The sequence below is a fragment of the Falco cherrug genome, chromosome 3 (genome assembly GCF_023634085.1).
Source record: "Falco cherrug isolate bFalChe1 chromosome 3, bFalChe1.pri, whole genome shotgun sequence".
Taxonomy (NCBI): domain Eukaryota; kingdom Metazoa; phylum Chordata; class Aves; order Falconiformes; family Falconidae; genus Falco; species Falco cherrug.
The window spans coordinates 62,212,717-62,230,564 of record NC_073699.1 but is presented as its reverse complement, the minus strand read 5'-3'; the positions used below and the strand labels follow the sequence as shown (position 1 = coordinate 62,230,564).

Here is a 17,848-nt window from a genome sequence, read left to right as displayed (position 1 = left end):
CAGAGCCACGCTCCGGCAGAGCGGTCCCCTTGCCCCTGCCCGCAGCACAGCGGGCCCCGCGTCCATGAGCGGCACAGCCGGCGCGACCACCTCCGGCAGCCAGGGCCGCCCCCCGCCCGGAGCGTCCCCCGGCAGCCGCCCCCCGCCCCCCGCCCGGAGCGCCCCGGGCAGCCCGGCCGGCCCAGGGAGGCTCCCCAGCCCGGACCCGACAGGCCGATGGGGTCCGCTGGAGCGGGGCCGTGGGCAGCGCCGAGCCCCCCGCCCCCCGCGGCGGTCACAGCGCGGCAGCCGGGCCCGGGCCCGCAGGGCTGCCTTCTTCAACAGCTTCACCGGGTGCTTCAAGTCGTGAGAAGCAACAGCAAGAACAGGGCCCCGTGCGCATGTTCCTGACCAAGTCAGTGCCCCAGCTGAGCCTTCCTGACCGCGCCAGCCGCCCCAGCCCCGGGCAAAGGCTCCCACCGCCGGGAGCCCTGCCCGCCCTGCGGCACCGCCTGGCCAGCGGGGAAGCGGGCTCTCCCGATTTAGAAACAACGCAAAACCAAGGCATCGACCCAAAACAGGGCAACTAATGACAACCCAGTTTCGCTTCACGCATGCTAGGGCCGACTTCTGTCATTCCAGAAGTTTCTGTCGAGCAGCCTAAACTGGTTGCACACCCGTTACCATCGCAGCAGCGTGCACCTCGAAGCCAGGCCACACTTGTTACCACTGTTCCCATTAGACTCGGCAGATGAGCCAAGGGCCATATGTTCTTCAAATGTACGTGCAGCCCTGCGGCTGCCTCTCGCTCCCATTCCAGGCTGCAGGCTGCACGGCCGCTCCGCATCCGCGCTGGCACCCACAGCTGAAGGGCAACAGCAGCAGCTGTGAAACCAAGACCCATCAGCCCTTCGGAACACGGTCACACAGAGCACTCAGCACATCATCTCCAGCAGGTCCCATGGCACAGGAAGCGATGCGCCCAGCTCCTGGGGATGCTGCCTTGCCTCGACAGACCAGCAGCTTCAATATTAACACCTCCCCTCAGACTAAAACTACCTCCTGCTCTGTAAAGTTGTATCTACTGACTCCAATTTCATTGCCACCACTAGTTGTTGGAGTTTGGGTGGCTTGTTTTCCATTTTCTACATCCAAAGAAGTTCACTACTTTTTATAAACCTAGATGATAAAACAAGTTTTATTTTTTCCAAGAGCAGCCCAGTTCTTATCATTTTTACAGCTGCTTATTCACAGCATCTGAGGGATGCCTTCTGTCACACTGAAGAACTTCAGTGCCAGATTCTTCAGCCTCTAAATACTCAGGCAAGTTTGACTTTAAAACAGTAGAAAAGGTGATTTTTCTGCAATCATGAGGTCTTTAAAGAGTTATAGAGTTCACATCCTTAAATTGTGTAAAGATCTTGCTTTTGGAAAGCTGAAAGCTAGCTGTTTTTCAAACCCCCCCCCTTTGGATCCATCTGGATAATGACAAGCTTGCATTCTCATGGACAACAACCACTTTGAAAATCTGACACAAAGGATAAATAAGATTAATTAACTCCAATGAACACAGCCATCTTAAATTTCACATTAGTACTTCAAATGCCCACACCTTCCTCACCATTTCTCTACGAATTCAGCACATAAACTTATTTATATTATGTACTTAACAGAATCAGTTTTTGTTCAAATACAAGTAACACCCTCACTTCAGAAGAACTCCCCAAAAAACCTCTAAGAGAATTACAAATTAAACTTTGGGAGAAAAACCTATGTTAATCTATAGAAATGCTTAAACATACACCAGCGACACTTCAGCATAGAAGTGGGAAGACACAGGTGAAAAACAACTCCTTACAAACCCAAACTAACCTTTCCTCTTTGTTCTGCCCCCAGGTCTTGGTTTTAAATCGGCAAAAACCTATGACCTATATAGCAATTAAGTCACTTATACATGTTCTTGCTGGACAGCAAACTCCATTTCTAAAATGATCCTTTCTAGGAATGAATTTTGAAGTTCTAACAGCTAAGGCATCCTCCACGTTCAACTGCCCCTCAGCCATTTTGCTCTGGGCTCCTCTTTTAGCCTCCAGCAGCACCCTGAGGCAAACAGGATGCATCTGTGACAGTCAGCATGGACACTAAGAGCACAGCTTGGTGCAAGAACCTTTCTTATGTCCCGGCTGCTCCCATTAACCTTCTCAGTCCTTTCTAGATCTCACCGTATTCAGGAAAACCTTGGAGCATACACATGTATTCTTCCAGAAGACTTCAAGAGTTTGCTACACATTTAACCAGCCCAACTATGGAAACAAATGCTTTATTTCCACAGCAGATCTAAGAATCTGTATGTCCTCCACCATCATTATAAACACAGTTATGGTTTTTTTTAAAAAAACCCTATTTTATGCTTTGCATAATTAGCCAAGATTAAGGAAGACCAAGAACTGGAGAATCAATTATTTCTCTCTATTTCACACTGCTAAAGACTATAAATTCAGGTCTGACAGTTGCCCAATATCATAATTTTGTTCTCTGAATAATGTCTTTGGGAAGTGGTAACAATGAACCACCAAGATGTTACAATCAGCAGAGAGGCAAAGCACATACATTATCTTTTATTCTGAGTGGACAGAACTGCCTAAGAGGTGTCAGCATCTCAAACAATGAAAGCTACCAGAAAGGTATCAAAAGGTCAGTTAGAAAAACAAAAGCCACAGGATAAATGAAATGGCCTGTAAGTAAATATCTAGTGAATAAGCCACACAGATTGGACCTCGCTGACTTTCAACACTCAAACCCGAGCCAGTAGGTTCCCAAGACTTGGTCCTTCATCACATAATATACTCACAACGCTTGGTGACAAGCTCTGCAGACAGTCACACACAAAATCTGCTCAAGATTAAAAAACAATCTTCATTTTCAACTGGTGGTGCTCAGCAGGACCTGATCAACAACAGGGAAAGCTAGCACAAAAGCCTTAGTTCCAAGTTTTATTTTTCATGTTCGTGAAACACATAGCCTCTTCTCAAGAGGCAGCATCTTTAGAGCTATTACAAACACGTTTTGTACTCTAATACACCACAGATTTGGAAAAACAACAAATAAAGCACAGGTTTCACACTGCACTTGGGCATACTGAGTATTAAGTTATAGATAATTTAGAAATCTTCTCATTTTACATATACATTGTGTTGGCCATCACTCAGCCTTCATGCACAATTTAATTTTATTTTTTCTTGCAGTCAACACTGGTTTTGGAAAATTTCTTGCTGTAAATGGTACCTTTTCTATGTTGTATCACTTACATGGTATTTACATAAGTGTGCAAATTGCTTTGAAAGATAGAAACAAACACTAACACATAATATACAGACAACTTCTATAGTTAAACATTTACTAAAAGGCAGTTAACATTCCTATCACACTTTCATTGCCTAAAATAGAAGAATAAGTTATATAAAATAGACCATCTTATTTTCAGACACTTCCATTTCTGCAGATTTGGTGTTTGCAGCAACATTGCAATCAAAGATTAAGATTCTACTCCTACGATTCAGAGACGCCCCCTTCAGTTCAACGGCAGCTTAACATGTTTAGTACAAGTTACTTTTTTTCCAGATTTTCCACACTTGGCACAGCGTAAAAAGAAAAAAGCTGGTGGGAGCGGGGAAGAGCGTCTTCACATCTATTTGATTTTTTTTGGCAATATGAGAAGTATGCTTTAAGAATCTAATGCATAAATTTAAATTTTTCCTTTAAGGGCCTGTTAGTGTTACAAGCACAGTTTAAATAAAGTCTGCAAGCTCTTTCACAGAAGCACACAAGGTTCCCCATTTTTCTTCTTATGTATCTCATTTTCTCAGATATATGTAATTGCTCACACATACAAAAAAGCAGACTCCCGGGGACCATTCAACTAAATTCAGAATTGAAAGCAGTGGGAAATGCTTGAAGAAAATTACTTGGTGTTCCCAGTGTTCCTACACGTGTGTTTTTTTTCTGCTTGTGATAAAGACTCCCCATACAAAGTGCATGGTCGCCTTCAAGAACAAATCCTGAAGGCACAAGCTGAATAACCAGACTGAGTTGCTCCAACGGTGAGAACAGAAGTTACAGGAAAGTCTTCAAAACCATCTTTCATGTATACCTGTAAATATTCTCAGAGAAAAGCAAATTGCTTCTTAAAATTTCATTTAGACTATTTTTAGAAGAGCAAAAACTTCTATACACATGACTAATAACAAAGGGAAATTACCTGTCAGACAGTAAAGAACTACAGGTGTAGTCTCAAATAAAAATCCAAGGTTATTATTACATAATACAAAGAGACAAAACTGGTTTGTTAACACCCATTATATTGAATAATGTGACTTTTACAGCAGCCCTGCCTACAAATTATGCTGTAGTTTGTGCACTCATCACAAAGTTACTGAGTGCAATCCACCCCAAGGAAAGCAACTATTAGCCCTCTAAAACTTTACCTTCATCACAATCATGTCTGACACACTGATGTCAGACATCACACAGATGTCAGACATATGCTTGATATTTTTGAAGACATCAGATTCCTTAATATGGCAGAAACTGTACCAACGCTTAACACTGTGCTTTTGGTCTACTGTTTACTGAACTTTGGGCGCACGTATCGCACACAAATCCCTGCTGGATTCCAAGTGCTCTCACCCTAGCACAGATCTCGATTGGGTTCTTCTGAAGAAACACACCACAGATACAACTTCTAGAGCTGTCAATTTTTAAGCATAAAATGGTCAAACAAATTTAAGATGCTACAGAGGCTTGCAAAATACATGATGCCTTGAAATCAAACAAAAATAGAGAAGATCCAGTAAAATTTGGTTACTTTGGATTCTGAGCTGGTTTGAAAAATGCCATCTGTAAGAGACAGCTGTTCTATGCTTTGAACATATGAGAGAATGAAATTTCTATGAAGACTATTGATTAGTAAATAAACATCTAAAACACTCATGAACTCAAACATATCATTGAAACATTCCACCTAAGTTTCTGCTAAACACTGTCTTCAAAGCTTTATATTCAATGCACATTATCTGCTGCCTTCAGTTTCTTTTTTGGTTATGGCATGCACTTCAGAAACACTGCTAAGAAAGGTTGTCCACGCCTTCCATTCCCAAGGTGTACTTTACAAACACCATGCATGTATTTATTTCCAAAGAGTTCAGGTCAAAAAAGTTCTTAAGATGAAAGATGTGTGTGTACTTTTAAGCTTACAAACCAGCTGCAAACTATTTGACTTAGTATTTTCCACACCCACATGGATACTGCTTGCAAAGAATACAGTATCAAAATAATATTCCACAGTGGAGTAAAAACATGTTGAAAATAAACTGAATGCTCCCCCTAGTGCTTATACTAGTGAAAAATCACGCCTGGCACAGTCTGCCTTACAGCGTTAAACAGAAAATAAATAGCCAGATGAATGCTTGTTTATTTGACTAAGAAGACAACCACAAATGTAAGAGTATTACCGGGACCAAAAAGTGTCAGCTGCTGAAATCCAGCATTTAAAATTTTGTACCACTCTCCTTACTCCAGTGCTTCTGGTTTCTTTAAAACTGTGCTTTTAGTAAAAGATTTCTCTCAAATTCTTCCTGTCACCTAAAGGCAGGGCCCTGAGGGAGCTCCTACCAGGTAAGAAATGAAGTCTAAAGATGTTCCAAGTTGGTAAGTACAGCGATGATTCTTCTCCTGTATTGTACCCAGAAGCTGCCAAGTTAATATCAGCATTCCCATATCATAATTGCAATGAAGCTCTGGTAAATCTGATACCTTTGGATATGCTCAACATCACAAATAAATCAGATATTTAAGACAACCTATGTCTGTAGCTAGCATAGTCCACCAGAATATTCATCCTCTTCCTCATCAGCATGAGAGCCCACTGCAGCTGGTCCTCTTGCTTTGTCTTGTGCAGCATTTGGCGATTTCTTCTTGATTCCACCTCCTGGGACCACCAAGGTAAGACCAAGCTTGGCATACTGACAATAACAAAGCAAGTTTAATTTCTGTATTATCACAGAAGATCTTGTTGAATTGCACTGCACACAACTGATTGACACTCACAACAAACAAGCAAGTAACATTTAGTACAGTACAGAAAACAGACTGATGCTGCTTTCAGAGTGTATTTTTCCACCTTAGAATAAACCTCACATTGGTTTATTTTTCTTATCTCAAACACTCAGAGTGGGATGCGAGATCTGTATTGATATTGCTTATTATAGAATAATTTGGCCACATCCTACAGCTTCTGTGTTTCAAGCTTTACATAAAAAAGAAAATTCAGTATGCAGCTCTGCATACTTTATCTAGCAATAATTCATGTAAAAAAGTCTCACAACTTTTTCAGTAAGACTAGTCCCTTAATTTTTACTATTCAACATAGTAACAAAGTAAAACTAATCAATACTTTTACAAAGTTTGGCATGGATGGATGTCTCCATTACTCCACACTTTTCCTATCCTTATACTTCCCACAATTTAGAAGCAGAGTTTAAAAAAAAAAAAAAGGGGGAGGTATTGCACAACTACTTTCTTAAAACTAAAATTAAAAAAACCCAAAAAATTTCACTATTTCTTGCCTTCCTAAGGAATAAGTGCTGAAAAAACATTCAAGAGCCATCCTGTAGGCATCATATTCTGTAATGTTTATGTATGCATGCCAGCTATATGGCATTTCTGAGATAAAGCATAAGCAGCAAATTGTTCTGGTTCCTAAAGAACTAAGCAGAAGGGAACCAAATTTTGGTCAACTCGTCAAAACTCAGCAAATCCACAACAAACTGCTCTTTCACCTAAGCCTTCCCACCATCTCAAAGGAACAATGCTGGGGGAATTTACATTGGCAGGCAGCAAAGTAGAAGAAAATGTAAACTTCACAGGCACACAGCAGGATGACAGCAAGTCACAATACATGGACTCTGCTCTTCTCATTTTCCTCTACTAGGAAAAAAAAAAAATATCTCAACCTGAACAAGCAAAGGGATTATAAAAAAAATCCACAGGAACCGCCTACTTACATCATTGTCCATGTATTTGAAGAGTGGCAAATTACAGACTTCAGAAACTTGATCCTGATCTTGCTGGTCATACCCTTCTAAAAGTTGCTCTAGTGCTGCACAGTCTTCACTTCCATTAAACCCTGGTATACTGAAGGAAATTAAAAGTTCATTTAGGGAATTTCCACAATCTACTTAATGCTCAGCTACTGTATCTTTAAATGCTGCTGATTAATAGCAGAAGAGCGAGAAGTTTTTAAGAATCCGATGGACTGCTTATTCCACAAAGCTGCTTATGACCACTTCAGTCTCTCCAGGTACATGGATCATATTCATAAAATTAACATTTCAGCAATATTAATTTGCATTCTGACAGTAAGATGACAATCACAGTCAAGACAAAAAGAGAATATTAGAATTTTCCCATTTTTTGTGACTATTCAATAAACTGTTCCTCCACTTCACATATAGAAAAATTTTGTAATGAGTTTCTATATATAAAATACAAATTGAGGACTCGGAAAATGTGAGCAAGATGTTTAAAGACTGATCTTGAAAATTCTTTCTAAAAATAAAGTACAATTTAACTTACACATGTGTTCAAGTCATTTCACTAAAAACACAGTTTGAGTAAAAATATGTTGTTTCAGCATTTTGTTACTGAAGTCCTAATGAAAGCTGAAATGCAGAGTTGCTGGGAAAGTCTCTGGAACCAAGGTTAAACACTAATCCAGATTTTGCCACCAGAATTTTCTCCTAGATGTGTAAAAAATTCCTCCTTCATTTTAGTGTGTTCAACTGGACTACTTTCTGTTTCCTAAATTATCTTTAAATTCAATCAACTATTTAAAAAGAAAAAGTCATAAAAAGTAGAAAACTTGCTTTTCTTCTTCCAGTGTATGACGAGGGCAAGATCCCCTAGATCAACATAACCAGAAATGTAGTAATCCACATGCAGCAAACTTTTAACAAAAACATTTAGATTAATCTTTCTCTCAATCTAATCACCACACTAGACAGCTTAATGGATTATGCTGGATGCTGCTATAGCGCATTTTGAGACTGCATTCCATATTTCCATACTCAAACTGTAATAATATATGGAAATGACAAGTCAGAATTTCAACTTCAAGGGCACCACACACACACGGCAAGATTCTGAAGAAATTAGAATTCAGTTAGCAAAATCCAGAAATACCCATTTTAATCCTAAAACATTTGTCTACAATAACTAATCCACCTCTGTTCCATTTGAAAAGAAAAACAAAAAGGGACAAGCAAAAGGATATAAGCAAGACAAGAATCCCAGCCATAACAGTATTCTGCTCAGCTTTTAACATGGAAAAAAAATGGGAAGTTCTGATGTCCATCTCATTTCACCTGTCAGTCATAGCTACTTCTTTATGACTATTTTTTTTATTTTAGGTTCATTAAGAAAAGTAGCTATGTTAATTACAGCTAAATGTGTTAAGAGTGAAAAACATTCCTGATAGCCATATACCAGGGAATGCTATTAATGTACTGTACAGGCTTAAAATTTCCGGATGGTGTTTCTACTGCTCTTTCAGAAGAACAATCTACATTAATGAAACATTCAGTTTAAAAATACGGGACATGAAGTAGACTTACCTATAGCTTTCCCTCACACATCTTTCTGCAGCAACATAATCATTTCTGTGAAGATGAACTAAGACTTGAGCAATAGTTTTCTAAACAAAAACATGAAAAAAATGGCCAACCTGATGATTCCATAGAAATCAACAGCAAAATATGATAAAAATACTAAACTGCTAATATTTAGTGTAAAAAAGGTCATTACAATCCACAATGATTCCAAGATACTGACATAAGAGTCAGAACAACATAGTTAAGAAGTAGTAAGCCATACCCTCAGCTGGTATGAAACATGTTATCTCCTAGAACATTGTAATGAACCATTGCAGCAAGTAACAGTGTTTGTGGTTTGTTATTTTTGGTAACACCTTTATTTTTGATGTATTTGTTGTTTTTGATACTCCTGTAGGTAACAGCATCTTAACTTTAACTTTATAGTAGTGAAAAAAGCAGTTAGAGGTTGGGGAAACATGCGCTACCATGAATTCTCATCACGTAGCAAGAAACACATCAGTGAATCCAGAGGTACATATTATCAGTCAGGTGTCAGCTGTCATTAGTTACCCAGAAAAACTTGAAATGCACCATCAGAAATTGTCTCTTGGAATTTACCTTGTAGCACGTTGGGTAATTTTCAATTTCCTTATAAATACTTTTTTCCTTTTGAAGAGACAATGCAGCCTCATCTAGTCTAAAAAACCAAAAAAACAATTAGGAGTATCAGTGTCAGGAATACAGCATAATCAACCTGTGGCTAATCACAAAGTGTTTAACTAGTAAACCGGCAAGTCTGCCAGAATAAAAAGCAACACAACTTAACATTAGAAATAGATCTTACTAACAGAGCAGATAAAGAAATATAGTCAGCAATTCCTTTTCTATACATGCAGGCTAAGAACATTTCTGGTATCCACTCAGAGAAACCTCATTTTTCATGACATTGTACAAGATTAATGCCTTGTTACGGACCCTAACAGATTTCTGTGTGTTGTGAGGCTACTATAAGCTATCAGTAAGTCTGATATCCATGAACTACCAATATTAAGTCATAGCAACTGCTCTGGAGTTTGAATCATCTTTAAATCATCATATTAAACTTCTAGGAATTAGCAATAATATATGAGCTATAAAGCAGCAGAGCAGCCAAGTCTCTCAGATGATCCAGACCTATGCTGACTTGTTTTCACAGAAAGACCTTCAAGTTATGTTGTAAATTTCCTTTGACTACAATACTGCAGTGAAAAAAAGTGTCTTAAAAGTAGAGTTAGAAACCCAAACGAGTTCTTAAAGGAACTACCTGTTTAAACAGCCTGTTTAAGCTGAACTGCAGGACAGGTTTGGTGCTAGTCATTAACAAATAAAATAAATTCTCACTGAGACTCCCAGATACACTCTTCTTTAGAAGTCCAGAATCAGGCTGCTGCAAACAATTTTCTTTCCTCAAGTTAGTCACCTAATTCACCTGCTTTATATTCCACAGCTGTAAGACTTTCAAGTACTTTCTACATATTAGTGCTGGAAGAAAAAAATTAAATTCCCAAAGCAGTTTCAGAAATAATGAAAATTGGTATATGTGTTTGTTGAATAGCTAGAAAGCACAAAGGAAACAAAGCCTTACAGCCCACATTTTCCCATCCTAGAACACAAAACAGGTGGCTCCTGGATGTACATGGCATATGCCACAGAAACTGAATTTTAGTTTGAAGTGTTTCTCAAAGAAGAATTAAGTAACAGTATATATAAACCCAACAACAGCAAGAAAAAACACCCATGAAAGTCACCATTAAAGATTCAGTAATTTTTTTAAAAAGGCATAAAGCTATACCTGCGTCCCCTGACTAGAAGTCTTGACGCCTTCCCTAGCATTTCTAATGCTTGCCGTAAACGCTCTTCATTCTAGAGAACAAAAAATTCATGCGTTCATATTTCATTTGCACAGAATTAAGACCACTAGACCTTAATCTAAGTATGTCACCTGTAACTTAGAATAACTTAATTATTGTATCAGCAGTTCACACACTCAAGGGAAACACAATGAGCATTGGTGCACCCAAGTCCCATAGCCAGCTCCTGTATGGATCTACAGAGCAAAGTAACATGGATGCAAATCTGCTCATCTGGAAACATGTGACAACCGACGGTAGAGAAGTACACGAAAGGCACTAGCAAAAAGGCAAATCGTCTGCCTGCAGGATGGGTAAAGCATCAGGGCAACTCCTCTCTTCTGTGCCTTCAAGGATTTCAAATTATTTTAGGCTCCAGAACGCTCCGGCAGCCATGTTCCCCACCCTCTGGTCTACCCAACAAAAGGCAGAAAGACAGCATACAAAATTCAGATTCAATTAAGTACCAGACAGAAAAAGGCAAAGCAGACTCCTAACTTTTATAATCTCCTTTACAGCAAAAGAAGCCTTCAGCTTCATTACTGAGCCACTGATGTGAAAGGAAGGAAAAATCAGTTTGAATCTAACCTCAGGCTTTTTTTTAACTGTATAGCTGACCCTAAACACCAATTCATTCATCTCTGTATGCTTTCTGGAACTGGAAAGTTCTCTGCTGAGCAGGGTGGGGAACCACCAACACATAAAACCCCACTTACTTCAAACACTGATGCCGCTTGCTGATAGAGCTGCACAGCCTTCTCTGGGCTCACATTTTCTATTAACCTGTAATAAATATAAATAATTTCTCTTCAGACCTAATGAAAATACTTTTTACTTAAAAGCATCAAAAAGACAAGAAAGACAACTCAAGACATACCCATGCTCTGCATGCATTCTAGCCACCAATCCCCCAGACTTACTTTCCAGCTCGTTCCAGTGCAATAGCTGCTGTATCTGGTGTCCCGTTCTCCAGGTACATCATACTGGCTTTCTCAATCAGCTGAACTGCTTCAGGGAGTCTCTGCATCTCCTGCAAAGAAACAGTTAGAGGGACGTTGCTGTCAGGAACTGTGCTTATGTAGAACAAAAAAAAAAAAAATCAAAGCAAACTAATACCTTTTCTATTAAGATTCTAATTTTTACTTACAAATTTCTAGAGCTAGTGCAAGTTGACCACCAACTCCATAAAACTAATTTCCAAGTACCAAGCTTTCAAGTAGGCATGAATTTGTGGTAGTTTACAGCAAAAGCAACACCGCTCTTCTATTACCCTGTAACTTAAGGTCTTCACTTTTACTTCTACAAAAGGAACATCATTTCCCCCCCCCCAACTTACAAATGTCATTCCCTTACTAGGGTGTTCGTGGGGACTATGAGTCAACAGAAAAATACCCCTTTAATATAACGTTTGCTTACATATATTTGTAAAATGGTCTAGTGCACAATACTTTTCACTATAAGATACAACTTTTTAATAAAACCTAGCAAATGAAAATACCTTTAGCATCATGCCAGCTTGTTCGTAAGCTCTGCAGAGAAAAAAATTACAATGTAGTTAGATACGGTGTGTTTCAGCAAGCTGTAGTTACATGGCAAAAGTTAACATGCATCAGCTATCAGTCCACTGTTAATATTCAATGCTTTGAAGACGTTTCAAGTGTTTTATTTAATGAAACAGCACACGTGTAACATTATCTTCCACAAATGCAGTACTTCAACCACACTGCCCACTAAAAATATACTCTCATGATCTCACCCACGGGCAATATTTGGATTATTTGTCATTATCTGCTTGCTTTGAAGTACTCTCTTTAACTAAAAATGTCTTTATAAGCTCAACAGCGTAGAATTCCAAAATTACCATAATTTCATCTAAGAAAAAATATTCAAAATCAAAAGGTGCTGAAGAATGATAAAAATCCTCATCTTTTCAAATAGCCATTGCAGGTTTTCAGACTTTCCTAGCCCGCACTTCCATTAAATGGCTTTTAAAGCAGCGAAACCACTTAAAACATACCATTTATTACAGTGAGATCAAAATGATAGCTCACACTTGTACCATATGTTAGAAAATTTGTTTCAGATTCCTCAGGGCTCCTATACTTACTTGGCAGCATGGAAGAGACTAGAAGTAACATTATCAAAGTCAAGGACAAATGCCACAAAAATATAATGCAGAAAAATTATTAGTGTACAAAATCTTACAAAAGTGCTAGTTTCAAAGCAAGGAATCCATGAAGGGAAATCAAATCTACTACATCTACAGCCAAGGTATCAAAAATAAATGCTTCTAAGGACAGAATAAATGCTACATACCAAAGTGTAACTGCACGTAAAGTTGTAAAAAGTACATTTATTTAAAATATGTCCCTGGTGACTAAATACTACCACGAGTACTCTAATAATGTTAGAGTTGTATTTAGTTTACTATTCATTTGTATGTATTTAAAAAAAATGTAACAATTTTTATACAGTAGTACCTAGACATCTCAGGCATGGGTCAGCATCTTACCACTCCAGATGTTTAGGAAAACAGTCTTTACTCTGAGGGTGGTGAGACACTGGGCCAGGTTGCCCAGAGAAGCTGTGGATGCCCCATCCCTGGAAGTGTTCAAGGCCAGGCCGGATGGGGCTTTGAGCAACCTGGTGTAGTAGAAGGTGTCCCTGCCCACGGCAGGGGCTTGGAACTAGATGACCTTTAAGGCCCCTTCCAACCCAAACCATTCTATGATTCTATCTTATTGGAAACAACACAGCTTTTTTTTAACCAAGAGTTCTTTAGTTTTCCTGCTTAAAGCACACAGGAATAGTCTTTTAAAAAGACAGTTTTGTTTGACTGACAAAATGCACAAATACATTAAATACATCTTCTACCAATGCACATCCCCCCATTCTTAGTAGCAACTAGTCAGCTTCTTGGCAAAAAGAATAGCAACCAATGAAAAGATACGCTTTATTGTTTTCATGTGCCTCAGCTTCCCGTAAACAGGCTTCCCTTGCCTGGTCAAACTGCTTGGCATTCTTAAAAGCAACAGCTGCAAGAAATCAAACAAAGTTCTTATTAACAGCTTGGCATTTTCCTTTTTTCACTACTTCCGCTCAAGAATTTAGCCACCTAAAGATGCAAACAGACTTTTAAAATGAATGGCTAATTTCCCAAGCTCTTCCAAGAAATCCCACGGCAGTCCTCCTTGCTTCATTAGTCACTTATTATCATTAAAAACATTTATTGTTAACATTTCCATATCACTGTACCACACATTGCGCATAATTTGTTTAGCTGGATTTTGGAATTCACTCATTCTGTATTTTAATTACAGAACTGCAGGAATGCATATGTATATAGTGTTAGCCATTAGAGGTTATACAAAACCAGTATGGAAGGAATATAAGTGTACCATCAACAAAGCACACCTATAACCTCCTCAACACAACCATTTCAGGGCACAAATATGTATTTCTATCTCAGCCAGACTGACAGAATATTAAAGTAGGATTTAAATTAAACTTCCATTTATAAATACTCTAGTTGCTCTTCCAAGTTTGTATTTCTCTTATCCAGGCTTAAATGAATGAGTAGGAACGCCTAAAGCAAGAAGCCAAAAAACCATGCTAAATTACTATTACCAAAAAGAAGAAAATTAAGAGCAAAAAGGAATCAACTAATAAGAATTTTATATTCAGTGTGACACTTGCAGTGGAAAGAAAGAAGGAAGGAGAACTTACTATGCCTAAAAAAGAACCTGGCAAAATCTCTCTACCTTACTGAGACAGTCTCTGTTAGGATATATTTCATGAGGTGATTAAAAAGCAAAACTGTAAAACTAGCTGGAATATTTGTGGGTTTGTAGGTAAAGTAATAGGATTTGGGGGTGGACAAGTGAAAGAAAGCCAGCTTTATCTTTCTCACACGTAGAAACATGCGAAGTAGAAGTTGTAAGGTGTTGGGGGAAAAAATTGTTTTGACAACTGTTCCAGATGTCCAAGTACAATCTGAAATTTATTTCACAGTGCTACTAAAACTATTTTTTTGCTGTTGTTTCATCATACTTTGTCTTCACAACAGTTTTACTTACACAGCAGTGTACTGAAAATATGTAAATTGTTAGCAGGGATTAAGCTTAAAGAATACTTTGAAGCCACAAATACATGGCCATATTGAGAGCCATACGTACCTGCCTTCCCATATTCAGTAGCTGCACTGTCATAATCTGGTTTCCACTTTAAGAATCCAGTTTTCAGACTAAAATGCAAGAAAGGCCTGTTAACAATTAGTGAAGATTTTATGGTTTACCTTCAAAGAACTTCAGATATATTCAAAACTTTGGACTACCTCTGAAAAGGAGGAATTACCTATATGCTAATACAACGGTGGCATTACAACTGCAAAAATAAATGCCAGCACTTTCAGAAATTTCAAAGCACTGCAACAACATCCCATATTACATGCCTCACTCTGACATGCTTCTACTGTCCCCAGAATTTTCACAAGTTCAGCTCCTCAACAGTAAGAGGTCAACAGAAGAAAAATACTTCCACCTACACCAACATACCTCAAGATTTTGAATACCATAACACCAGACAATACTTTCTGTTACACATCAAGAAGTTTCCTGTGCTCTACAGTAATTTTTTGCTGCCAAGAATTATCAAAGACTCTTTGCTGCGTACACAAATGAAAGAATTTACTTACCAACACAAAGACAAAGCCTCACGCATCATTTTTATGTCTACAATGGAACATGACACTCAATGGCACCACGCACACACACACAGACATATAGATACACATCAGGAAACATATACACTGCAAAATGAGGCAAGTCATCAGGCAAAGTTGACTTCACTATTATGACTTACTTCTAAAACAAGTATTAGAGTGACAAATTTAGAGTCCACTTCCATATTTGTTGTAGGCAGACACTTCTGATGTAATACATGCTTAATTTGGAAAAACAGTTGCATACAGACACTGTGTTGGTTTTGTTGTTTGTCTTGGATGGAAACCACAGTATATGACTCTAAAGCAAGCTTTTATATTGTGTTATTTTTATCACAGGCAAAGTTTCAAATGCATAAAGCTGAAACACACGATGCTTTACTCTGCATACAGTTTGAGATTTAGGTGCCTTTTATTTCAAATGCCTTCCAGGATAAGCTTAAAATTAATTCCACCGAAAAGCATTTTTGGTCAAGTAATTTTGTGTGTCTGGTACAGATTCTTTTTTATTCTGAGAATTCTGTCCTCTATCACAGTTTATACTTTTGATCCATGATTTCTGGATTGCCTGTCACCTTTCTTACAAAAATTATAGCATCTTTAGTTTTGTCAGACCTATTACATCCATACTGTAGTCTGTGAAGTTGAGACTTGGAAGCAAAATGGCTATATTTAGTGTTATAATACACAACAAGACTGTCGTATATAGATGTTAACCCCTTCTAAGCTAAATGCCAGCACAGCTCTTTGAGACCATCTAAAAAGAAACAATCACACACTTCTCATAGTCCAGAAACAAACAAAACACACACCACCTCGGCAAGCTTAAGCTCCTTTATTCACCACAACCCTCACAACTCTTTCCTCCCACTGACTTCAGCAGAAGAGCAGGAGTGACGGCCCTTGCCCCCCGGTTAGGGTCACAGCGATGAAGGCCACGCGGCCCTTCGGGAAACTGCTCAGGCTCCAGCCCTCCGAGCCACAAGGCCTCCCTGACGTGACTTTTTAGTTTCCGCGCCGCTTTATTTTCCCCGTTCGGGGGAAAGGGCGCTCTCCAGCACCCACTCGGCCCCCTGCAGGGAAGACCCCTGCGGCAGAAATGGGGCCAAGCACCCACGTCCCCCGACCCCCTCCGCGCCGGCCGCCCCCGTCCCACGCTCCCCCCCCTCCTCCCCCGAGGTCACACCGCCGCGGTGCCACCACCTCCCCCCCGGCTGCCCGGCCTCTCCGCCCCGCCGGGGCTCACGGGAGCTGTAGTTCCTCCGAGGCCGCCGCTCCCCGCACGGGCGCCTGCGAGAACTACAGCTCCCGAGAAGCTGCCCCCCGCCGCGGCCCAGGGCCGAGGGCAGCCCCGAGCTGCCGCGCTGAGCTGGCCGCCCGCAGCCCCCGGGCTCGGAGGCCGCGGGGGAGGGCGGCCGCGGCGGCAGGCAGCGCGCTCCGCCGAGCCCCGCTCGGGCGACGCGACGCCTGCACGGGGCCGGAGAGCCGGGGAGCAGCCGCCGCACCCGCTCGCCAGCTCCGCCCGCCCTCCCGCCGCTCACTATTTTTCCGCTTTGGCGATGTGCTCGAGCGCCTCATTAATCTTCTGCGCCGCCATGTCGCCGGGCCTGCCCGCCGGCACGCACCGCTGCGCTCCGCGCCCCCGCGACGGGCCGCCGCAGGGCTCACGGGGCGTCGAGGGGAGGGGCCGGGCCCTCCGCCTCCTCAGCGCGCCTGCGCGGCGGGGCCGGGGCGGGCGGGGCGGCTGGTGCCGGGGGCGGGCTGTCGCCTGTCGCCTGTCGCCTGGGGCGGGGCGGGGCGGGGGTGTGGCGCTCTCCCTGGCAGGCCTGCGGGCGGTGTCACCGGGTGCGGCTTGTGCAGGTGGAAGCTCGCCCGCAGTGTTAGGCTGTGCCTCGCTCCCGGGAGCCCCCCCAGCCCCGACCTGTCCAAAGCCAAACGACAGTTTTTGGAAAACGGGAATGCGCGCAGGCCTGCCTCTCCCAGGGTTTTCAGATGGAGGCCAGGCTTTGGTAGAAACGCACAACCCGTGGCCCAAGGCTGAAAGGCACTGCTTGCCCTGCTCCGGGAGAAGCCTGCAGTGGTCCCTGTTGCTGAGGTATGCGCCTGACTCGTTCGGTATTTGCAAAAACAAGAGGCTGTGTCCTGTCAGGCTGGCACAGAAATCTTAAGCCAAAGGTGCGCGTGGTGGTTGAGCAACACCAGAGTTGCTAATCCAGGCTCTGCACTCATGCAGGGTACCCGAATTACATGCTCAGGAACTGAATTGAAAATGCTGAGGAGGTGTTACTGCCCCTATGTCCAGTTCCTTGAGACTCTACCTCTGTTAAACATCCTTGACTCACAGAAGGTCAGTGATGGAGCCCAGGAAGTTTATTCTCCAAACTTGGGCATCATTATTGCCTTCCCCCGATCTGTGTGAGAGAAGTGCTTAGCAACACAGGAGAGAGAAAGCAAAGCAAGAAGCTGGTTAAACTTGCAAAACTTCTGTCAGAACATAGGAGTCATTGAAACTCCGTACTGTTTACAGGAATCAGAACTTTGCAATTGTTTCTACCTTAAATGGTGACAAGAGGCAATATTTACATATTTTGCTTTACTGTAGGTAGGCATCA

At 41.2% G+C, this 17,848-nt stretch overlaps 1 protein-coding gene across 1 annotated transcript; it reads right to left on the bottom strand.

Moving 5' to 3' along the window:
• Positions 1–2,958: 2,958 nt before the first annotated feature.
• On the bottom strand, positions 2,959–16,941 carry NAPG (NSF attachment protein gamma). The gene is made up of 12 exons (XM_055705238.1): positions 16,778–16,941; positions 14,692–14,759; positions 13,467–13,551; positions 12,624–12,641; positions 12,015–12,045; positions 11,437–11,546; positions 11,233–11,299; positions 10,459–10,529; positions 9,246–9,324; positions 8,649–8,728; positions 7,041–7,170; positions 2,959–5,999 (listed from the first exon to the last, which is right to left on the bottom strand). Exons 1-12 carry the CDS (start codon positions 16,831–16,833, stop codon positions 5,850–5,852), a joined length of 945 nt encoding a protein of 314 aa, XP_055561213.1. The 5' UTR covers positions 16,834–16,941; the 3' UTR covers positions 2,959–5,849.
• Between the last annotated feature and the right edge of the window lie 907 nt (positions 16,942–17,848).